The sequence below is a fragment of the Cyprinodon variegatus genome, unplaced genomic scaffold (assembly GCF_000732505.1).
Source record: "Cyprinodon variegatus isolate N-32 unplaced genomic scaffold, C_variegatus-1.0 Scaffold401, whole genome shotgun sequence".
In the NCBI taxonomy this organism is placed as follows: Eukaryota; Metazoa; Chordata; class Actinopteri; order Cyprinodontiformes; family Cyprinodontidae; genus Cyprinodon; species Cyprinodon variegatus.
In genome coordinates, this window is record NW_015150854.1 from 749,439 (window position 1) to 772,852 (window position 23,414).

At 43.4% G+C, this 23,414-nt stretch overlaps 3 protein-coding genes across 4 annotated transcripts in view; 1 reads left to right on the plus strand and 2 right to left on the minus strand.

Annotated features, from left to right (window-relative positions):
- rnf166 (ring finger protein 166) overlaps positions 1–872 on the minus strand; it is an 8,161-nt gene extending 7,289 nt beyond the window's left edge. The window contains exon 1 of the mRNA XM_015387660.1: positions 659–872. Coding sequence (XP_015243146.1) covers positions 659–840 — 182 coding nt within the window. The 5' untranslated portion in view covers positions 841–872. The remainder of the gene's footprint in view (positions 1–658) is intronic.
- A 1,287-nt stretch (positions 873–2,159) lies between these two features.
- On the plus strand, positions 2,160–11,584 carry ctu2 (cytosolic thiouridylase subunit 2 homolog (S. pombe)). The gene is made up of 16 exons (XM_015387667.1): positions 2,160–2,339; positions 4,418–4,492; positions 4,615–4,693; positions 4,979–5,038; positions 5,353–5,413; positions 5,504–5,613; positions 5,711–5,958; positions 6,029–6,164; positions 6,232–6,363; positions 6,441–6,532; positions 7,560–7,657; positions 8,864–8,935; positions 9,009–9,105; positions 10,729–10,795; positions 10,875–10,933; positions 11,011–11,584. Exons 1-16 carry the CDS (start codon positions 2,284–2,286, stop codon positions 11,069–11,071), a joined length of 1,503 nt encoding a protein of 500 aa, XP_015243153.1. The 5' UTR covers positions 2,160–2,283; the 3' UTR covers positions 11,072–11,584.
- A 1,355-nt stretch (positions 11,585–12,939) lies between these two features.
- On the minus strand, positions 12,940–23,179 carry cdk1 (cyclin-dependent kinase 1). Of its 2 annotated transcripts, none has more exons than XM_015387664.1 (8): positions 23,067–23,179; positions 22,703–22,745; positions 19,826–19,982; positions 17,712–17,835; positions 15,290–15,460; positions 15,058–15,221; positions 14,834–14,975; positions 12,940–13,168 (listed from the first exon to the last, which is right to left on the minus strand). In XM_015387664.1, exons 2-8 carry the CDS (start codon positions 22,737–22,739, stop codon positions 13,058–13,060), a joined length of 906 nt encoding a protein of 301 aa, XP_015243150.1. In that variant the 5' UTR covers positions 22,740–22,745; positions 23,067–23,179; the 3' UTR covers positions 12,940–13,057. The 2 variants fall into 2 exon arrangements, with proteins under 2 accessions (XP_015243150.1, XP_015243152.1); XM_015387666.1 differs by having other exon boundaries at positions 22,903–23,071.
- Between the last annotated feature and the right edge of the window lie 235 nt (positions 23,180–23,414).

A 23,414-nucleotide genomic window follows, 5' to 3' on the forward strand; every position in this document is an offset into this window, starting at 1 on the left:
ATCAATCAGAATCAGTTAGGACCAATTAGTTATGATCAATCAGAATCAGTTAGGATCAATCAGAATCAGTTAGGATCAATCAATCAGAAGCAGTTAGGATCAATCAATCAGAATCAGTTAAGATCAATCAGTTGTGATCAATCAGAATCAGTTAGGATCAATCAATCAGAATCAGTTAGGATCAATCAGTTAGGATCAATGAGAATCAGTTAGGACCAATCAGTTGTGATCCATCAGAATCAGTTAGGACCAATCAGTTAGGATCAATCAGAATCAGTTAGGATCAATCAATCAGAATCAGTTAGGATCAATCAGTTAGGATCAATCAGTTAGGATCAATCAAGCAGATCAAAGGAAAACCCAGGAAGCCGCAGGGTTGATGTTTTCAATCAACACTTCCAGCATCAGGAGCAGCCAGACTGACCAATGAGCAGAGCTTTCCTTGCAGTAGACTTCCTGTTTGCTTAGCAGTGATGGTTGAAGGCAGCAGAAGGTGAGTTTGATTAAAATGATGATGATGGAGTGTTTGTTTATTTAGGCCTGATGGTCCTATCTCCGCCCCTGGATCAGAGCTATTCTATTAGAACCTGCACTGGTTGAAATCACATGAATAAGCATGAACACCTGCCTCCCTCCCAGTAACAACAGGCTACTTTACGTGTGTCCGCAGCTGGCGATGCTGACGGGTTTGTGGTAAACCTCCAGGCAGATGGGGCAGGAGAACTGGCTCTCTACGCCCTCCGGAGGGGCCGCCAGGGGCCCGGGGCCGCTGTTGGACTGCTGCTGCTGCTGGCGGAGCTGGGTGCTCCCCGACACAAAGCTCCGAAACATCGCCATCATGGAGCCGAAGAGGAGCCCAGCTGTCGACAAAAGCGAGGAAGAGTTCAATCCGGAGAGCGACTAGAGCATAATCCGGACAGTTGAGGGGAGAGAATGTCCTAAGCTAGCGGCTGACTAAAGATGAAGGATAGAGATGCTTCCTGGCCTGAGAAGTCTGGCTGTTTCCCTCTGCTGGAGGAGACATGCTAGAGAGGTAAACATTGGAAGCGACTGAAGGCACGACGCTGCGATGCTTGACCTCAATTAAAACATCTGAGCTCCAAACGCGAGGATAACAGCAGAGGATGCATCCGGATGGCTTTGAGATCTGCGCTCAGGAGCGAGACGAACGGAGGCTCGCGAGGTTTCACCGGGCGCTCTGCGCGCATCGCATTCTGGGAAATGGGGTCCCGCCGACCCGCTGCTGACAACCTGGAACAGCTTTTCTCCCCATAGATCTACCCTATGGAACAACAGAGTAATAACAATTAATTGTAAATCTATCTTCAAAAAGGAATGGTTCATCAAAGACATTATCTGCCATTAATTCACTTGATTAAAAATGCTAGGTTATACAATAATTACCCACCAATATTGCCCAGCCTGTTGATTTTACAGTGCATTCTGTTTGATTAAAAAAATTCAATGATAATTCATTAACTTTTTTTTAAGCCAGAAAATGTCCTGATTATGATAGATTTACTTGGAAGGGATATATATCCTGTTAGTTCAGATAAAGTTGATAAAGCATTCTCAAAATTTGTTAATAGGCCTATTCTTGCTGCAAGGCAGCAGTGCTGGGTTCGATTCCCGGCCTGGGGTCTTTCTGCACGGAGTTTGCATGTTCTCCCTGAGCATGTGTGGGTTCTCTCCAGGTACTCCGGCTTCCTCCCACAGTCCAAAAACATGACTGTTAGGTTGATTGGCTTCTCTAAATTGTCCTTAGGTGTGAGTGTGTGCGTGAATGGTTGTTTGTCCTGTGTGTCTCTGTGTTGCCCTGCGATGGACTGGCGACCTGTCCAGGGTGTAGCCCACCTCTCGCCCATTGACTGCTGGAGATATGCATCCCTCGCGACCCGAGCAGAGGATAAGTGTGATGGAAAGTGGATGAATGGATGGACATACAACAAATCTACGTTTGTACTTCCAATTTGCACGGTGCTGGCAGAATCATGCTTTGGGAATGCTGGAAAAGCAGAGGTGATGCAGCAGCACTGAGAGACAGAATAGGTAAGGCACATAACGGTGTAAGAGGGCAACAATTTCACTGGGTGTCTCGCTGCATCCAGAAGGTGGCGGTAGTAAGCCTCGGACCGGTTGCTAACCGGAAATGAAAGCAGAAGAAGAATGAGGCGGAGAAGCTGTGAGTTGTGGTGATTATTAAACATCAAGACGGCACACCTGGACTCACCCGGTTCCTCCTGAGTTCTGCCCGTCCGGCTAGGCCGCCATCGCTCTACTGCGATGTGTCAGGTGGAGGAAGAGTACCACGAGCAGTTGGAGCGCGTGGACAGACTCAGGTAGAACCCACGCGCTGAAAAATCACGATACTATACTGATGGATGAATTGTGGGTGGCTGTTAAAGCTCGGGGTTTTCCGAGCGGTATTGGGTCTCTGTGCCGCAGCGGAACTTTCTTGTTTAAAGGTTCGGTGTTTTGGACGGTTTTAGCAGGTAGGAACGAAGCTGCTGGCGTTTAGTTCCCCCCAGGGAGGCCGGAAGGTTCTGGCAGTGACACAAATGGTTGCTGAGCTTTCAGAGCTGCAAACCTTATAAATACGAATTCAGGATTTTAGTGGGGTTAAATGTGGGGTTGATGTATTTTACAGAACTCAAAGCCATGTTCAGAAATGTTTTTTATCATTTAGTATTACTACTACTACTAATAATAATAATTGATAATTAAACTTTTTTGAGCTAACATTAGAAACATTTACCTCTGCATTTAACCCCTCCCCTTAGGGAGCAGTGTGGGGGTAAGAGTTTATGCTAGTGATGCTTAATGAGGCATCTTGAAGCTGCTGCGTTGATTCTGTCTCGCAGAACACTGACACCTGCTGGACATTTAAAGACACTACAGGCAGCTGATTGGACAGACTGAACTGAATTGATCTGATGACCTAAGACAATGATATCATTTGGGTTATATTGTAATATTCCATATTTATATTCAAATAAAAAAAAGTGATATTTTTATATGCAGCCAACAAACAATGTTAACATATAACATTAAAACGTTAAAATTAAGGGGAAAATGTGACTGAGGATACTTGTGGACTAGTATTTTAAATCATATGTTTAAAACAATAAGTACAGTAAAAACAGCAAATAAACTAAGAGTCAATTTGAAATTGACTTTAATTCAGATAAGTTGAGTGATAACTGAGAGGAAAAGGATGACACGGGAAAATTAAAGTAAAAACACGGCTGAAACGTTTCTGTTCCTTTTAGGCTGCTCCAAAATTCTTAAACATTTTAATGATAAACTTCAAAAGATGAGCTATTTTTTTAGCAGATGCATTATGTTGACAGATACATTTTTAAACAAAGTTTAGTGAGTCAGTCGGTTTGAAGCGACTCCTGTATCGGTCACATGACTTTCTGGAAACGACACATTCAGCGATAGTGTTTTGCTCTTTGGGCTCCACGCATGCAGCCATGTATTGCTGTTAATGGACCCATCACTAGTCTTTGCTCAAGGACCCAGAGTGGCAGTCTGTGGGAGTGGGGCTCAAACTCAGACCCTCAGGATATCAGGGGTAACCAGTTAAAAATCAGCGGGGTCCGAATAGACATTTTTAATTATAATCTGTTACTTTAAACAGAATTTAACACTGAATTAAAATTATGTTTTTATGCATCCATGTTATACATTGACTTTTTCAATAAAAAAAACAAGAAAAAAATAGAAAATGTTTCCATTTTAAAATCTAAAGTGTTTTTTTTGAAGTAGAGAAAAACAATCAGTTCAGTTCGGTATATAGACAATTTCCCGATTCACATATTTTATAAAACACCTGAACTGAGTTTTTTTTTTCTTCTTTTTTCTGTCTTAATGAGAGCAGTGGGCTTTATGCTGCCCTGCAAGGCTTTAAACCTGGTTTGAATGGAGACTAAGCCATTCTAAAGCACATATCAAGGAGCTCATTCTGAGCCTGGATCCATATTTATTGATTATTGATTCTGTTCATCCCAGCAACCCAGACTGACTGACAGCAGTCAGCTCATTGGTTAGTTTGGATCACATGTAGCCTGGAGCCGGACGCACTGGAGGGCTTTACCATATTAACAGGAGAAGCGGCGCAAGTCAAGTTAGACTGAGACTATTTAACTGAGACTATATAAATCTGTGTTAGGACCAACCACAGGCAGCAAACATTATATTGGCTGGAATTTAATTGATGAACATAAAGTAAAAAATAATATTAGAAGATATAAAAAGTATTATTCCTTCTAACTTATGGAAAGTTATCCCCCAGCTCTGACATGAATAGTCCACAGTACAATGCAAATATGCTGCACAGTGTTGAAGCGTCATTAGCAGTTGATATTCAGCTCATTTCATGGTTGGATCAAACGCTCCTTCTCTCTGTTCTCAGCCTTTCCCAGAAATGTATGAAATGCAAGGAGGAGCCAGCAGTGGTGGTGGTCAGAGCAGGAGATGCCTACTGCAGGTAAGGCAACCATGCTAACCAGCTAGCTTGGTGGAGAAGAGCCCCAGAGGACAGCAGCTGGTCACTATGAGCAAGAGCTCCTGGAAGATCTGCAGAAGGTCCTGATCCTGTTTCTGTCTCAGGAGCTGCTTCAGGGAGAGCTTCATTCATAAGTTCAGAGCCATGCTGGGGAAGACCAGAGTCATCTTCCCAGGAGAGAAGGTGAGGAGGACAGGTTTACCAACCTGGTCTATGCCCTGAAGCTCCTGCTTTTCACCAACATGGTTTTATTGAACCAATGAATAAATGTAACAGAAAATTAGTGAGATGCAGCAAACAGGCTTCAGGTAGAGGTCCGTCCGATCAGGTAGAGTTCTGATGAAGGTAGAGGTCCATCTTAAACGGATCTGCAGGTTCTGACCCGTTTGGTGTCATTAGGATTGAACCAAGGTGTTTTGTCGGTTCTGATGATAGCGCTCTAACCCTGAACGTCTCCTTCTTCTGCAGGTCCTGCTGGCCGTATCTGGAGGTCCCTCCTCCTGCTCCATGCTCCGTCAGGTCCAGGAGGTGATGCAGCATTTCCCTCTGATAGCAGTTGGTTCTTTCCAGTAGAACTCCCCACCTCCTCCCAGTTTGGCATCAACACAAACTCATTGATGAACTGGTTTATAACCTGGTTGTGAACTGGTTATAACATTCAGTTCCAGTTAGAGGTTCCTCCGCTGCTCATGGTGCAGCGCTTTCTTCTCCTCACCTCAGAGGATCCGGAGGTGATGGAAAGAGGAGGCCACAGGATGGAGGTGTGGACTTCCTGCTGTAGGACGTCCCAGTTGTCTCTCTGTCCTCATGGTTCTTCTCTGTCATCCCTCTGTCCTCCTCAGGGTGTGGGCCACAACGCCCATAAGAAGCTGAGGTTCCTGCCTGGGATCGTTCACATAGACGGTATCTATCAGCTGCTCCTCCTCCCTCCCTCCCTCCCTCCCTCCCTCCTCCTTAGTGATCCTCCTTCTCTCTCTCTCTCTGTATCTACAGAAGGGGGCGCTCTGGGTCAGTCTATAGAGATGAGACGGAAGAAGACCTCAGATCTCCAGCAGATGTTCAGATCTACTGGCTTCCCGTTCTACATTGTCCCTCTGGAGCAGGTCTGTGCTCAGCCCCGGTTCTCCTTGCTCGATCAGAACCTCGGTTGGGGTTCTGGTATCCTGTCTGACCGCTCTGCTCTGCCTGCTGTTGCTCCAGGTTCTGGACCTTCCTGGTTCCGTTCTGGTGGCTCCCTCGGCGCGGTCAGACCGACCGGATTCTGCCTACAAGGCGGCTGTGGACCTGTTCCTGCAGAGCGGCGGCGGTTCGGACCCAGCGGGCCCTCGACAGGAGAATGGTCAGGAGTCCCTGCTTGATGTCCATGAGTCTCGGACCCGTTTGCTGGAGCAACTGATGGACTCAGTTCAAACCCAGACGGCTAAACTGGACCTCCTGAACACACTCAGGTCAGACAGCAGTCCTCTGTTCTGCTGAGGTCCACTCAGGCTGAGCTGACTGACTGTTTCCTCCTCTAAGGCAGCACCTGCTGGTCCATACGGCGCGGAAACACAGCTACAGCAAACTGATGCTGGGAGACAGCTGCACCAGACTTGCTGTGAGACTGCTGACCAGCATCTCACTGGGCAGGGGGGCCCAGCTGGCTCAGGACACGGTGGGTACTGCCATGCTGATGGGTCGCAGGGCGGTCCGGTAGAACTCTGACCCTGTCGGTTCTGCAGGGTTTCTCTGACTGCAGGTACGGAGATGTGGTGGCGGTCCGGCCCATGAGGGAATACTCCGCCAAAGAAATCGCTTTCTACAACCACCTGTTCAAGGTTCCCACCGTGGCCGTCCCCAACCTGGAAACCAAGGTCCGATCATCCCACTTTACCATCAGAACCAAGGAAGACCCGTTTCCTGAGCTCCTATCTGTCCATCTGTTCCACAGACGTCCGATAAGTCCAGCATCCAGCGTCTGACGGAGAGCTTTGTCACCAAGCTGCAGACAGACTTCCCCTCCACCGTCAGCACCATCTACCGGTCAGTCAGAACCCGCTCAGCTTTAAAGTCGTAGGGAAACGGCCTTTCCAAACATTTCTCCCGAATTTCTCACCGAAAGTGAATGTGATTGGTCGTTAATCAAGGGGGCGGGGTTGTTGTAGCGGAAGGTTTGCAAGTAAGTTTGATTGTGGCCAGTTTCTCACAAGCATCGTTGCTAACCAGTTAGCAACTTGGTGCAAGTAGCTTCCCAATGGGAAATTCCATTGGGACCAAGTAGCACTAAATTTGTGACTAAGGCTCCGTTCACACCGCAGCCTCAAGTACCCAAAACCGATTTTTTTTATTTTTTTTTTGCCCATATGCGACCTCGATCTGATCTTTTCACGACAGTCTGAGAAACTCTGATCCGATTATTTCCAATGCGACCCAGGCCGCTTGGCTATGTGTTCCTGAATCCGATACGAATCTGATCCTTTCGAATGCGACCTGTGTCTGAACGGCCAGGTCGCATTCATCCACAACAACAAAGATGTTGTGGAAGAGGACACCAGGGCGGCAGAAGCTTGGTTTGGTGTAGAAGGCTTCCAGCCGTACATGTTTGAGCCCTTGCCTCGCAACGCTGCCAGTTCTGTTAGCTCTAAGCCTGCTGAAGACACAGACGTCCATCCCCATGAACACTGGGACGGAACTCAATGGGAAAGGAAAGGATTCTGATTTCAACTGTTGCGTATATTTGCTGCGACATAAGAATCAAGATGCTATGACCGAAAAAATTTGATGGACAGATGACCGTTGATATATGATTGGCCGAATTTAGGTGTTAAAGCTGACGTATAACTAACTGGCCTGCATAAAATAGCGAAAAAAAACACAGATTTTAAGAAAAAAACAAACCCTAAGTTTTGGGACCATATGGTCTGATAAAGAGTACATTTATATACATGTTTAATCCAGAATGATTTGATTTCCCTACGACTTTAAAGATCTGGTTCCTTGGACCCGTGAAGGCGGTGTTTCTCCAGTTCTGTCTCACTGCTGTCTAAAACTGATGATTGTGTGGAAACAGAACCGGGGAGAAGCTCCAGACGGCCTGCAGGTTCTCCTCTGCTGCTGAGGACTCGGACCGGTGCCTGCTCTGTCTGAGCAGCCTGGAACCTGGTGCTGGTGAGTCACAGCTTTTTCACCAATGCGGCCCAGAGTCCAGTTCCAGAGCGTGTTTTCCAGTGCTTGTTCCAGAGGTTCCAGAGCAGCGACCTCTGTCCTCGCCTGGCTCTGCTGAGTAGCTGCCTCCCTAGAGGAAACTGATGAAACGCCGTGTGGTGTTAATTCAATTTCAGTTAACTTTATTTATATAGCACCAATTCACATCATGTCATCTCAGGTCACTATAGATCCAGATCATCCAGTCAGATTGGTTTAATGTTTTTATTTAAGGAAAACAAGCTTATTGCATCAACTCATTACCAACAAATTAACTAATAGACTATTTTAAGAAAGATAACTGATGTTGAGTAAAGGAACACAGATCGGATTCGAACCCGGGTCAGCTGCGTCAAGGTCAAAGGCCTCTGTACATGGGTCATGCACACTAACCACTGCTCCACCTGCATGCCCATCAAATCAGCATATTGTAACAAAAATATTGTAGAAGACTGTACATTTGATATGCGCTAATTTCAGATTTGTCATCAATTGAATCTTCCTCGGTCAGAAGGAATATGTCAACTCCATCGGTGCAGCTTAGAAGGTTTATTGATGGAATATAGGCAGGTACATTGGAGGTAATGGTACAGATGATGATGAGGTGCTTATATTTGGTTTCTTAGGGCATATCTATGTGGATGTGTGGTTATCTGAAACAGAAGAAACTATATAGGTGTATACCTATAGCCATGCAGGCAAAACGGCTCCACATAGACGCATGAGGAAAATGGCCTGTAGTATCATAGAAATCCACTGGAGGGCGCCATAACACCACACATTCCCCCCCAAAAAAGAAAATTACTTTGTTTCCAAGTTTCGCTTCCCATCCAGGAAGCTTTTTCAATTCAAAATGTCAGAAATAGCTTAAAGTTTAAGGTTTCATAGAGTATCCCAACAAAGCCTTGTTTTTGTTTAGAAAATATTCAAATGGAAACGGATTAACTGGTCCACCCCTTTGGAATTGGGGTGGGTTGGCTTCTTTTGTTAGTGTGCAATGCTCCATACCTGTCCAAGTGTCTGAAGGGGGAGGGGGGGTCAGACCCAGACTGGTCTGTCAGGTTTCCAGATGAAGTGTGGAGAACCAGTGATGGTGTCTGAGCAGACATCTGAGCGTATCTCCTTCCTCCTGCTGCAGATGACTGAAGCGTGTTCTGTCCTGTCTTCCAGAGGAGGCCTCGGCGCTCCAGGCCACCCTGCTGTCGGAGCGCCTCTCTCAGACCAGAGGTCCTCTGAGCTCAGGTGCAGTGTCTCGCCAGCATGGCCTCCTGGTTCCTGCTGATTGTTCCTCTAACCGTGTCTTTTCCCACCACAGTCCCAGTGGAACCAGAACCAGCTGCAGTGGGACGGTGCTGCTCCTCTGGACCCTGTGGGGGGGCAGACTGTAATGCTGGCTGCTCTTCTTCTCCAACGTAAGCAATCGATTTATTTCCCCTGGGATTCATGATTAATATCTACCGTTTTTCATTTTGAGGTATTTAGACGATCTTTTTCAGAAACCGACCGATTTGTGTCTTAAAAAGATCAACGTCGGTAGAGAGTCCTTTTCTCAAGTGGAAGAGTTGAAGTATCTCAGGGTCTTGTTCACGAGTGAGTGACGGATGGAGCGTGTGGCTGATAGACGGATCGGTGTGGCGTCTGCAGTGATGCGGTCGCTGTATCAGACTGTTGTGAAGAGGGAGCTGAGTCGGGGGGCAAAGCTCTCGATTTACCAATCGATTACATTCCCACAGGGTTTCCGCCTGTCATTAAAAATCATTAAGTCATTAAATTATTATTTTTTTAAATGAAGGACTTAATTAGCATGATAATTAATTAAATGTGATTATCATGGCATTTTAAATGCTTTATAAAAAAAATGTTTCTAAAAACAATTTTGTGTTTGCACGGAACTGCTTCTGGTTGATCGTAAAGCCGTATGTTTGGAAAAGAAACTCAAGGCGGAGGAAAAGCTAGAGAATGGGGGGAAAAATGCTAACTTCAACAAAAGTGGCTGGAAAACGAGGAATTTGGGACATGGCTGCAGCCTGTCGACGGTAAAGATGAAGGATTTTTCCGTGTTTTACACATGCATCTATATATGTGAGTCATGGACATTTGTTGATGGCATTAAAAGTATTTCTAAGAGCATTAAAATAGAGTTACTCATTCCTGTATAAACCCTGTCCCACCCTCAACTGTGGTCATGAGATCTGGGGAATGAACGAAAGGAGGAGGTCGTGAATATAAGTAGCCGAAATAAATTTCCGTCGCAGGGTGGCTGGGCGCACCCTTCCAGATCGGATGTGGAGATGAGTTACCCGGGAGGAGCTCGGAGTAGAGTCGTTGCTCCTCCACGACTAAAGGAGCCAGCTGAGGTGGCTCGGGCATCTGTTCCGGATGCCTCCGGGTCGCCTCCCTTCAGGAGGTGTTCCAGGCATGTCCTATTGGGAGGAGGCCTTATGGAAGGCCCAGGACACGCTGGAGTGACTATGTCTCTGAGCTGGTCTGGTGTTGCCTCGGGATCCCCCCCAGAGCAGCTGGAGGAGGTGTGTGGGCTGGGAAAGGTTTGCGTTCACTGCGACACATGCAGACGGCCTGGTTTAAGTCAGAGTATAAATGAGCCTAAGGTCCGGGCATATCTTCTTTGACTGCTGCGTCAGCGACCCAGCCCTGGATAAAACGTAAGAAAATGGATGAATGGATCTTTTTTTCAGAGACCTTTATTTTTCTAACAAAATAAAAAACGAAATCCTCGTTTCTGCATCCTTCCTGAGGAACCAAATCCTCCAGACATAAAGGGTTAGGTTTCCTCTGGAGATGCACCGATCTGTTGTTTTTAGCTGATACTGCTAGCAGCGCTCAGATAACAACAATGCTTTGATGTGAGTGGTTCAAACTTTATTCATCACCTTCGTTCACTAATGACTTCAACGTGAAAAGGATCAGAAGGAGCGGCGGGTTCTGGGTCGGAGGATGGTCACTGGAGTTTAGGGGGGTTAAAGCGGACCCCATGCTACCCTCTTCTTGCATCATCTGGGCCCTTTGTCTTCCAGGGGCCCCCAGGTGGCCGGGATGAGGAGCCTGCTGTGCTACAGCTGCCAGCGGACTGTCAGAGACATGGTGAGTGGAAACCGCAGCCTGGACCTGTCTGTAAAGTTGGATTTTCTTATTTTTGGTCTGCGTTCTTCATCCCCTCCAGTCCTCCGTTCATCATCTTCCTCCTTACGTCCTGTCAGAGGCTCACAGAAGGCAGAAGCGGTGAGATGCTGAGGTTCCCAGTGAAGAGATGTTAACAGATTTGAATCCCAGTTGGTCTGACCTTTTATCTGCTGCAGGTCTGCGATGAAGGAGCAGATCAGCCAGTTCCTGCTGGACGGTGCTGAGGAACACGACTAGAGACGACGAAGATGGGATGATTGTTTTATCCTTCATTAATTTGATCAATAAAGTGGATGTTTCCAGAAAGCAGCCTCTGTGGAGCTTCAATGTTTCAGCGGAGAACGTAGCTCAGTGAAACGCCAGGATCAGAAAGAGCTCCATGGTTTTCCTCACAGGTTTGATTCTGATGTGAAGATGTGGATGAAGTCATGGAGGAGGAAGATTCTCATGGAAAACAGACCCATTGGATCTGCCTTTTTTTTGTACACCGAATAAAAAAAAAATTAAACAATGAAAATTCCTTACACTGAATTTTTATCTAGTGAAATTTCAGCTGCAAAAAAAAAATCCTCTGCAAAAATAGCTAGAAGCTGCTTGACTGCATTAAGTGTAGATTGCTTTAGCTTGAGTTCACCAAAAGGTCAACACATTTCGGATAGAATTCTTTGCAGGCAATGTTTTTTGCAGCTGATAAAAGTTCAGTGGTTAAAATTCAGTGCATAATAAAAAAAAAAAAAATGCAGATTCCAGTGAGACTTTTATTTTTTTCTTCATATATTTCTGACATTTTGAATTGAAAAATCTTCCTTGATGGGAAGTGAAACGCCTTAAAACTGGGAGGAAAAGTCCAGTGGTTTTTTTTTTTTTTTTTAACTTAAGGAACCAGCAGGAGGCCTGAGCTGATTTGGACTATACCACATCAGTGCTGTGGGAGAAAATGGGGTTTTTCTCAATTTTTCTTAGGTTTATGTATGTTTTGCCCCATGTGTTTCTGTTGACTGATCAGCCACTATTTAAGTTCCTCTTTGTTTCTATAGTTATTTTGAGTAGTTTTTGTTCCTTTGACCTCTTTTCTGGATTGTTTACTTGTTGCATTTTCTTTTTTTTGGCTTAAATAAAAGAACCCTGTGTTTTGAAAATCACTTGTGCGTGACTGTTCTTACTGCTTGCTCCTTCATAAGTCCAAACCAGTCAGACCATTAAAGAGCAGTCAGTGTCCTGGAGCTTATCCCAGTGGAGCATTGGTGGGTCGTCCTGGATCCCCCCTGCTCCGTTTTACTAACATAAAAGCTGTTTGCATCACATGATTCTAAATCGGACAGCTTTCCTTTTTATTAAGTGAACAATGTGGAATTTAAACATAGCCTTGGTTTCCCGCATTCTGCAACGCATTCCAAACATTTCGCTCTGAGCCATCTCTAAAAACAGCTCAGATACCGTCTGCTTCCTGCTGGGTTTAAAGTAGCTTCAGGTTTATTCAGTGGTTCCGTGTTTCTGGTTCCAGTAGAGAAGACATTCAGGTATTTCTGATCATTTAGGCATCATTGTTTTAAAAGCAGCTGACTCAGACTGATCACTTCCTGTATTAATGATCCAATGGTTGCATCAGCTTCCAGCTTTATTGGAGCCCAAACATTCAGGAATTAAAACGTCCAACTAACCAGATAAATGTTTAATTCTGCTTTAAGTCATCTTCCCTCCAGAGGGGATGGAGATTAATCTGCAGCGACTGGGATGCATGCTTCGTGACTCTCATTAACGCACTCAGCAATACTTGTCTACGTCATTTAATGTCTAACTCATGCCGCCACCATGTTTGACCTTTTATTGCTGAAATATTTCCGTTCCTCTAAAGGACAGAGACCGCACTCTCCTCTGCACTCCTGGTTCTGATTGGTCTGCGACCTTGAACCCGCCCCTCTATACGTACAAATTCACAGATTTACGATCAGTTAAAGCTGAAGTTATTGAATTGATAACCAGCTTGGTGGTCCGGATTGACATTTTGGTTAAACTGGGAGTAAAAAGCTCAATTTCTTCCTTTTTGACATCAGGACATCTTTAAAGAACATTTTCAGCCCCAAGACAAAAAAAAAATATTCAGAATCAGACAGATTAACTTTAATGAAAAGATTGTAGAAACTTTAGGTGAACAATAAATTCCACACAAACAAACAAGTATTTACAGGTGAATAGTTTACAGAGGCCGTTTCTACGGAGGCTCTAGATGCTGGCAGCAGTCGGCAGGGTGGATTTGTCCAGGTCATCGAAGTATGGATGCGTCATGGCCTCACGGGCAGAGATCCTCTTCGGCGGGTTGTAGGTCAGCATTTTCTGTGAGGAGGAGGAACGGACAGAGCAGAGTTAGAAGAGGACTCTGTAACCGCTTCAGGCCTTCATGAAGTTCTGCGTGGTGTCAAGAAATGTTTGTGAACAACCACAGGATGGAGTGTTTGAGCTTAACCCCGCCCCCATGTTCTTGCATTTCACCATAACTTGTCTGTTGCTAAGAAACCTGCCATCAAATCTCTGGTTTAACACCCCCTCTACTGACAGTGAGGTTTCTATAAATTTCTTCTGAAGGTTCACTGAGTCTAAGGCTGTTTCTCAATCTGTGTACTTGTGCGTTCTCATGTACTCATGAAACGTCATCAACCTCAGCCCTAGCACTGTTCCAATTCATAATAACAGCAGACAGAGAACTGGACAAAGTCCCCGGATGTTGTTCTTGCCCCTCCCTCTTTACCCAGCATGCATCAGAGCAGACTTGTCTGTTCTCCAGACTGGCAGCTGTCCCAGCATGCACTGCAGCAGCGTCCAGGTTAGCACTCACAGAGCACAAAGTATCAAGTTAAAAGTTTGCTTTTCTGTGGACGATCTATAGAAATACGTTTTAAGATCATTCTAGGTGAGAACATTATACTTTAAGCATCACTATATGGCCCATTAATTGATTTAATGCTTAATTTATAAAAAGTTCCGATGTTGAGAGGACCACTGCAACCAGCTTAGCTCCGAGGGTCACGGCAGCCAGGGCTAACGTTGGTCCGAATGAGCAGCCTTCTCTCTGCATAGCCGTTTGTGGCACATGTTTGCAAAATGTTCATTTGATTTGTGTTTATTAACTGAGTTAATCATTATTCCCCCGATAAATGAAAGAAGTCATAATTTATTATTATTTATCTATTAATAACAGAGGGTGAAGCTCCAGACTAGCTTTGAATTTGGTGATGTCATCAGGACGCTTCTGTTCCAACTGACCCAGATTTATTCTGGCCGTTTTTCAATTCACGAGAACGCGAGTACGGACTCACGTTCTCGTCAAGTCCTGTCTTGGCAAGAACGCGAGCACGCAGCATAGATATGGGTCAATTGGAACAGAAGCGTACTCGTGATGTCATCAGACGCTCGGCTCTTCTAGAGCTGCATTTCACCTCCTGTTATTAATAGTCTCTAGATAATAATAAATTATTACTTTTTTCATTTAGTGGGGGAATAATAATGAACACAGTCAGATAAACAAATCAAATGAAATTTTTGCCAAAAATAAAAAAATTGTCATGAGAGCCAGCAGTCCTTCACAAACAGCTATGCAGGGAGAGGGCTTCTGCAGACGGACTGCGGTTAGCCTCGGAGCTCCGCTGGTTGCCAAGGTCCTCTCAACTTCGGAAATTTTTTTTATTTTTTTATTCCGCATTAAACCGGTAAATGGACCATATAGTGACGCTTTAAAGTATAATATTCTCGCCTCAAATGATCTTAAAACGTACTTTTATTGAACAACAGCAACAGAAGGAGAACTTTTAACTTTCAATGGAGCGGTTCTAAGGCGGTTCTAAACCTCAGGGAAACCTGAAGGTTTGATCATCTGCTGTCAGTAATCTAAAGGTTCTGAGGTCAAAGATCTAATGAATGCGTATCAGACAGATAAGCTTCACGCTGAGGTCGATCATCAGACTCTTATTTTGACACCAAACCAGCAGCGGTCCTGCTTCTTACCGCCAACAGGTCCAGACCGTCAGTATCCAGGTTCTTCACCATGGACGGCAGGTTGCCGGGCTTCCATTTAGGGAAGGTGCTTTTGTAGTCCGGCAGGTTCTCCACGTCGGGCCACACGTCGTTGTTTGGAGTGCCCAGCGTTCTGCAAAAGAACCTCTGTCAGCAACAGAACCAGCTGCCTCTTGTTTGGCCTGCAGGGTCAGAACCTGCAACCGGACCCCCACCTGAAGATCCTGAAGAGCTGGTCGATCTCAGAGTCTCCGTGGAAGAGAGGCTTCTTGGTAGCCAGCTCGGCAAAGATGGTTCCGGTGCTCCAGACGTCCACAGGGGTAGAATATCTGGGGGAACCCAGCAGGACCTCAGGAGCCCGGTACCACAGAGTCACAACCTGAGAGCGCAAAGGTCAGGGTTAGAGTGGCACCAGAGAAGGTCCGGTCGGAGACGTCTGCTGCTCACCTCATGGGTGTACACCCTGACCGGAACGCCAAACGCCCGGGCCAAGCCGAAATCCGCCAGCTTGATCACGCCCTTATTGTCTATGAGGAGGTTCTGAGGCTTCAGGTCCCGGTGGAGGACCCGGCGACAGTGACAGAAGTAAATCCCCTCCAAGATCTGGTACAGGTAGCTCTGTCAGGGGGAGAGAGAGGCAGCCATCAGGACCCAGGTTCTCCTGAGCGCCCAATGGGCCGTCCGAAGCAGGGAGGTGTTCCCCGCATCATCAGGACAACGCCTGTGTTTTACCAGGAGCTGCGTTTCCATTACACATCAGTGCAAATTATAACCACCCAAATCAGTTCACTAAATGGAGACATTTGGAGAAAATATAATAAATCACATTGGACTAAAACTTTTTACTTCTACTCCTCAGATTGGTGAAGAGTACGAATGCATTGGAATGCCTGTTGGTATTTAAAAAAAAAAAAAAAAAAATTATAATTAGTTTAATCCAGATAATTCATTTATTTGTGGTTGGACTTGGTGCTGCCCCAACTTATTGTTCCCCACATACCAAAATAAATTGTTTTTCAAGATGATGCAAATGTTAAATTTGAAACTGTTATAATTAGTTATAAAACTGAGAAAAGGAAATCTATGAAGTTATCATCAAGAATTGTAGAAAAATGTTTAACAGGGTAATGCAGTAAAGCTTCTGTCTTTGACATTTTTTCCTGCATTACTTTTACTTTTAGTAGTTTTAAAATGGTACTTTTACACTTTGCTGGAGTAAACAGCTAAAGTTGATCCTCTTACCTCTACAAAAGTGTTTTTAAACAGAAGGATTTATACTTCTACTTAAGTATAGAGGATGATCTTTTATTTCTGGGTGGATCATCTAAAAAGGTGGTCCTTATAACTGTCAATCATTCTAGTGATATGTTTACGTGAGGCCGTCCTACATGCTCATCCTGTTAGCTATCATTTTCTGCGCATGCGCTCTTTCAGGCGTATATCTGTGGTGAGCTACGGTTTCAGGTCACATTTCTCACCGCGGTTCTTTCAAAATGACCGAGGCAGATATATCCCAGAATGCTTTGTGCGGAGAGCTCTCCTCGCAAAGCATTATGGGATTTGCTGTCACAGCGGCCCATAACAAAGATGGCGTAGGCGCCACCCGGTGGAGGAGGAGTTGCGTGACCAACGGAGCAAAAAGCAGTGATTATGTCTGAACGGTCAGTGAGCTGAGTTTACTATAAAATCCACCATATAGTCCCTGCTCTATGTAGTGATTGAGGAATTAAGGGGTTAGGGTGGACCTTCAGACATAGTAGGCTGGTATGATCTATGAGAACAGCAACTTTTAAACAGAGCATGTAGGGGAAAAAAAATGGGCTCATGCACGCTCTCACACACGCATTCAATAGGCGTTCCCTCTCTGGGAGGGTCTTCATAGGAAGGTCTTTTAAAGAAATTCTCAGAAATCCTCCACAATACCTCAAACCCTTTAGGGCACTCAGTGAAGTCCTTTGAAAATCCAAATTTCAAGCCAGTAGTGTTATTGGAATCCAGGACAAGACCTTATTACCTTTGTAACATTCAAAATATATGGATACTTGGATGGCACAAATTAATGTCCATGTAATAACAAGAAACGCCAACTTGCCCAAATATATTAAGAAAAATAACAATAGTGCTTCTATAAGAAATTCATGAAAAACACTCAGAGTAAAAGTTGTCCAACATAACCTTAGGCATTAACGCTGATACTGGCACCTGCATTTTTTAGTTTATAAACCTCAATATAATTGTTAATTAGGGTATTTAACTATTAGAAACTTTTCAGTTTGTTCTTTACCTTTTTTTCTTAACTTATCATTTTTCTTCCAACTTAATTTCCAGTAGTTATTTTTCAAGGGCCCATCTAATTGGTCAAATGCCAAAATATGATTTACAGCCATGTAGCAGCATCTTTGCTGAATGGCTGGATATAGATCTTGTGCTTCTAGACCTCACTGAAGGACTGGGGGACTCCATTTGTAAGGGGTATGCAAGTGATCAAAAACGCTAACTTTCCCTATAAAGGGTTAAGTAATAATATTGATACTTTTGACACCTCATGATGGCGCCCTCTACAGCTACGGCTGAAATATGGATCTGTTTCAAGTGTCTACATTCCACTGCCGCCATGTTCTGAGGTATGCTAACAAAGGTTTACTTATTTTTTTGTTGCTTTTTTAAGTTGTAGTTATTTAAACATCACAACAGTAAAACTTTGAATTCTGCAGAACATCAACATAGCTTTGACAGAAACTCAGCTGCTGTTTTAGTTTGCTTTGATTTGTTTTTAGGTTAAAATGATGAAAAATCAGTTTTATCAGTAGACAAAGAAATGAGCAGCACAGATCAGGGAGGGTCAGACTGGAAATGTTTGGGTCGCTACCTTGACCAGCATGGGGTCCATGTACTGGCCCGACGGGATGGAGTCCAGGTACTTCTTCAGGTCCATGGAGAGAAACTCAAAGATGAGGTAGAGACGAGACTCCTGCATCAGGACGTCCAGGAGCCTGGTACACACGGGGGACATCAGTGACATCATCAGTGACATCACAATAAGAGGCTGATAGATCAAAGACATTATCCAATGAGTTCTGCCTAAGAGCTTCATCAAGAAACCAGACCGACCCCGTATGAAGGGACATGAGCTTCTGGAGACTGATTGGTCTCACCCTGAAGGTACCAGAACCGCTGCTTAGAGATGGTCGGGTTAAGATGGGATACGGTGAGAAACGGAGCAGAGTGATGAACCATTAGAGCAACCAGGAGACCTTTGAGGTCCAGAGTCCCGGTGTTCTGTCAGACCAGCATACCCATGGTCAATACGCATGTGCAAAATGTGAAATTTGCCTTTATCTCTTTAATTTTGGAAGAAAAATAGACTAAACTACTTTAATGGGCGTGTATCCCTTTAGTCATGTACAAAAATATGATTTACGGTCAGATTGCAATAAGCTTGAAAAAACACAAAAAAAAGTAAGTATTTAAATCTTTTTTTTTGTACATGAGGTAGTTTAAAGTCTATTTTCCATACTAAACTAAAGGGATAAGCTAAAGGGATAAACGCAAATCTGATGTCGTGTGGATGCGTATTGACTATGGGTATGCTGGTCTGACGGGTACGCTCATCTATGTACTCGTTCCCATATACACTTACCAGTGGCAAGTCTGACAGTGGAAAAATTTTAATTTCTTGGAAAGTAAGCTTGTTTGAGCGATGCAAACAGCAACTTTTGAACAGCGTGCACGAGCAGAAATTAGTTTGTGCATGCTGTGACAAATTGGTTTAGTTTGTGTTCACCACTTGACCCTTATTCTTATTTCTGATTCATAATGCTTAAATTTAAACATTAGTGTGCCACTTTGCTTCCCTTACTATCCCCGGTTTGTTTGTGTTTGCATTATGTTTCAGTTTCCATCTATTTATATGTTTATGTTAAAGCTACTACTACAGGATTATTGGTTGAACTTGTGTATTTTGTTTCAAAGTATATTCATGGTATTAGTTTTCCTTTTCACTCACCATCGTTCGTCCCAGTATTTTCTGCTAAATTGGCCAGATGATGTCATTGATCCTTGCTGGGTTCTACCATTTAGAAGGTTTCCTTTGGAGTAATGCTTTGTTTGTTTTTCTTTAAAGTAATTTCTTGAGTTATCTGGTATCACATTGTTTATTTTGCAGACTCTTTCATTATGTAGATGAGTTTTTAGATTAATAATTTTATTCTGGTTTCTCTGTTTATACTGTTTTTTTTTTTCTACCTGTTTAATTGTGACTTGGTCCACTCAGCTGACTCAAACTAATTTTTTATTATTTCGTAAATATTTTGTTGTCATCGTTGGACGCTCCTTTTAAATCTTTGTTTACAGGAAAAGTTGTTCCAGTTACCATAGATCTCTCCATGTGCTCCTGCTGCTGACAGGTTGATCGCTCTTTTATCGACTAGCTTTCCCTTAGAGCAGCTAACTCATCACCTCAGCCAGAAATCAGACGGATCTGGGGATTAATTTAGTCTTTTCTACCGAATCTGTAAACGTTTTTCTCTTCTTATTCAGTGAGGCGACATGAACTGGAGGGAAGTTATATTATATTTTTTTATTTTCCTTTTTTTCCCGACAAGGGAGTTTTCAGTAGATGTTTTTCTCATTGTGTCTTTGTTAACTAATAAAAAAATAAATTTTTTAGTCATGACTACCAAATACGTGACTTTTTTCCCCCTCATATTCCCAAATATAATTATTCCATTGATTAATCAATAATTACTTTAGAGATTGATTTCCTGTCACGGATTCCCAGATGCTTGTATGTTTAACCCACTGAGATGTAGCGGTTTAGACTAAAGCCCCTTTGAGCAGGACGCCATGCAGACCTGAGACCAACGGGTCCTCAGTGACTGAGCAGCAGACCTGTTTGGAGCTCGGTACCATGGAAACCATGAAAACCAGTCCACCAGCAGAGGGCCTGTCCAGGCTGATTACCGAGCCCAAAAAGCAGCGTACCGTACTACGTTGGGATGTTTGAGCTCCTGGAGCAGAGACACCTCTCTGACAGCGGTGCTTGGAACCCCCTCCTCCTCGCTCTCCAGGCGGATCTTCTTCATGGCCACCACCTGCCCCGTAGCCTTGTGTCTGCCCTTATACACCACCCCATAGGTACCTGGAAAAACAAGGCCAGAGGCAGACGTCACACACACAGGCCTCCCATCGGATCGTTCAGCATTCACAGCAAACCGAGCCTCTGGGAGCAGCAGAGACCCACAGGCTCTCCGACCTCATGGGAGTAAAAGAGTTGGTTCATCTGCAGCAACTGATGCTTAACATTTCCATCACACCACTCTGTTTAAAACTGCAAAACAAGAAAAACACTATCCTGGGTTTTATAAAACGATTTTTGTTTCTTAAATGTATAGAGGATGATCTTTTATTATTGGTTGGATCATCTAAATAAGTGGTCCTCCTAACTGTCAATCATTCTGGTATAACGTGCTCATCACGTTAGCTATCTTTTTCTGCACATGCACTCTTTCAGGCATATATCTGTGGTGAGCTACGGTTTCAGACAGTCATTGAAGCTCACCTTTCTCACAGCGGTTCTTTGAAAATGGCCGAGGGTCGTAAGAGAAAAAGTGTCTACGAAGAGATGAAAAGAAAGGCCTCAGAAGAGGCAGATATATCCCAGAACGCTTTGTGCAGAGGGCTTTCCTCGCAAAGCATTATGGGATTTGCTGTCACAGCAGCTCGCTGTCGAAAGAGGCTGTTGCTACCTGACAGCGGCGACTAATAAAGATGCCGCAGGCACCACTCGGTGGAGGAGGATTTACGTGACCAACGGAGCAAAAAGTAGTGATCACCTGTCTGAACGGTCAGTAAACTGAGTTCACTATAAAGTTCACTATATAGTCCCCGCTCTATGTAGTTTTTGAGGAATTTAAAGGTTAGGGCGGACGTTTGGACACAGTAAGCTGGTATGAGCTATGAGAACAGAACTTTTAAACAGAGTGAGCATGAGGAGAAATGGGCTCATGCACGCTCTCACACGTTTTTTTTTTGTTTGTTTTTAAGCGGAGAGGGCGGGTCTTAAAAAAAAAAAAAAATCATCCACAATACCTTTAAGGACAGTTAGCCAATTGCCAGTGATGATCAATCAGGCATCTTGAAGCTAAACTGTATTAATGCTGCGTTGATACCGTCTCACAGAATACTGACATCTGCTGGACGTTTAAAGACACTACCGAATTAATTTGATGACCTAGAATAATGATATAATTTAAGTTATTGTAGGTTATATTTTATTATTTCACATCTATACTTAAATTTAAAATAAATTTGATATTTCTAGATACAGCCAATAAATAATGTAAACATTTATCATAACATGGAAATTTAGAAAATTTTAGAGACACTAGAGTGAACTGATTGGACAAACTGAACTGAATTGATCTGATGATCTAGTACAATGATATAATTTAGGTTATATTGTAATATTTCATATTTATAATTAAATAAAAGTGATATTTTTATGTGCAGCCAACAGACAATGTTAACATATATCATGACGTTAATATTTAGGGGGAAATGTGAACGAGGATGATTGTGGATTTTAAATCATAATTTTAAAACAATAAGTACAGTAAAAACAGTAAATAAACTAAGTGTCAGTTTGAAATTAACTTTAATTCAGATAAGTTGAGTGATAACTGAGAGGAAAAGGATGACGCAATGAGAACGGCTGAAACGTTCCTGTTCCTTTTAGGCTGCTCCAACATTTGTCATATTTTTAATGAGACAAGACATTTTTTTTTTTAGCAGATGCATCATGTTGACAGATATGCTTTTAAACCCAGTTTAGTGAGTCAGTCAGTTAGAAACAGCTCATGTATTGGTCACATGACTTTCTTGAATCAACACGCACACTGATACAGCGTTTCACTCTATGGGCTCCACGCCTGCACCCAAGCATTGGTGTTAATGGACCCATCACTACCTATTGCTGCTAATAGCAGCATAAGATCTGATCACAGATGTATTTATCTACTTAAGGGCCCCCATTAGGCTCCGTTTTTAACTAAAAAACCTCAATCAGTACAGTAGAAACAACATTATTAAATCACACAACAGAAATTCCTTATTGTAGATTTCTTACACATGAAAAACAATCTAAAAATAAGTAAAAAAATGTCTTGAATTAAGTGTATTTACCCTTAATTTGAGAAGGTAAATGAGAGTTTGCTAATGGAATGAGGATTTCTACTCTTAAAATTAGATAATATGCACTTGAAACAAAACAATGAAATTGTTTTTTCTTATTTCAAGTGTAAATTGTCTCATTCCATTGGCAAATGTCTTTTTTACATCCTCAATCCAAGAACAAATGCACCTATTTTAAGAGGAAAATGGCTTATCTACATTTTGATTTTTTTCCCCAGTGTACGATTTAATTAAAAAGAGACGTGATTTTTTTTATAATTCTCATATTCTGTGGCATCATACTCCACATGGAGATGGTGCGGTGTATAAATGTGTTTTTAATGCATTAGTTCTTGAGCAAAAGTCAGATTAAAAGCTCATCTTTTATCTGATCAGATTTTTGGTGCTTTGCTGAAGAAGCCAGTCAGAAGGAAGCATTTCTGTCAGATACAATCAGCTGAACAATTAATCTGAACTATGGGATTAGATAATAGATAGTTTGGAGGAAGGAAACCTGGTGGGAATAAAGACAGTCCCTGTCAGGAAGGTCCTCTGGTCCTACAGGACCTGGATCTCCTGCGGTTCCTCCAGTCAGTCAGACAGTCAGTCTGTCAGCTGCTGCTGCTTTAATCCACAGCAGTTCAACTCTGCCAAATTTTAACTTTTGATTGAAAGGAAAATAAGACAAACCTTCTCCGATCTTCTCTATTTTGACATAATCTTCCATCACGGCCTGAAAGAAAAGATGAAACGACTCACTTAACAAAAGACCAGACAGTTTTAAAACTTCAACTCCATCAGCACAGATATTTCAAATCCTCCGGACATGAGGCGTCTCAGATATGAGCCGGAGCAGCAGACTGATCTGATCAGAACATCTGGACACTGACCTGGACTCAGCCGTTAGCTTAGCCAATGCTAAGCCGGGACAAGCAGAGTCAAATCCTACTTTAATATCAGGGACTTTTAACCGTCTCAACAGCTTCAGGTCAAACCTCAGACTGACTAACGATGCCCTCAGCCATTCAAAGAGGTGGAAAACAAAGAGAAATACCTTGTTTTGATGATCTAGAGCAAAGTTATCTTCATTAACCGACTTTCTGTCGCTTCTGGAGGAGAGAGGCTGATTTTGAACAAACCGCAACACAGCAGAGGTTCAAAACGCTCCAATCAGCTGCCGCCATACATTTGAAAACAGCCAATCACAGAGGCGGACACTTCCCTTCTGCTTGAGCGGGAAACAACCCGCCGACGTAACAACGTTTTTCTAAAGAACTTTATTGACAACGAGAAAAGTGACAAGCAGCAAAAAAACACAACAAAAAACTCCCCGAATTAACTAATTAAACCAAGATTTAACTTAAAGATTAAGGTTTGAAATTATGAGGACGAATTTGACTAG

Coding starts and splice junctions, on each gene's coding strand:
- cdk1 (XM_015387664.1), bottom strand. CDS start 22,739: ATGGAAGATTATGTCAAAATAGAGAAGATCGGAGAAG. Junction 17,836..19,825: donor AAACATCCCAACGTAGTACG/GTACGCTGCTTT, acceptor CGTGTGTACCAG/GCTCCTGGACGTCCTGATGC. Junction 14,976..15,057: donor CAGCTCTTCAGGATCTTCAG/GTGGGGGTCCGG, acceptor GTTCTTTTGCAG/AACGCTGGGCACTCCAAACA.
- ctu2 (XM_015387667.1), top strand. CDS start 2,284: ATGTGTCAGGTGGAGGAAGAGTACCACGAGCAGTTGGAGCGCGTGGAC. Junction 9,106..10,728: donor GGCTGCTCTTCTTCTCCAAC/GTAAGCAATCGA, acceptor TTTGTCTTCCAG/GGGCCCCCAGGTGGCCGGGA. Junction 10,934..11,010: donor GCTCACAGAAGGCAGAAGCG/GTGAGATGCTGA, acceptor TATCTGCTGCAG/GTCTGCGATGAAGGAGCAGA.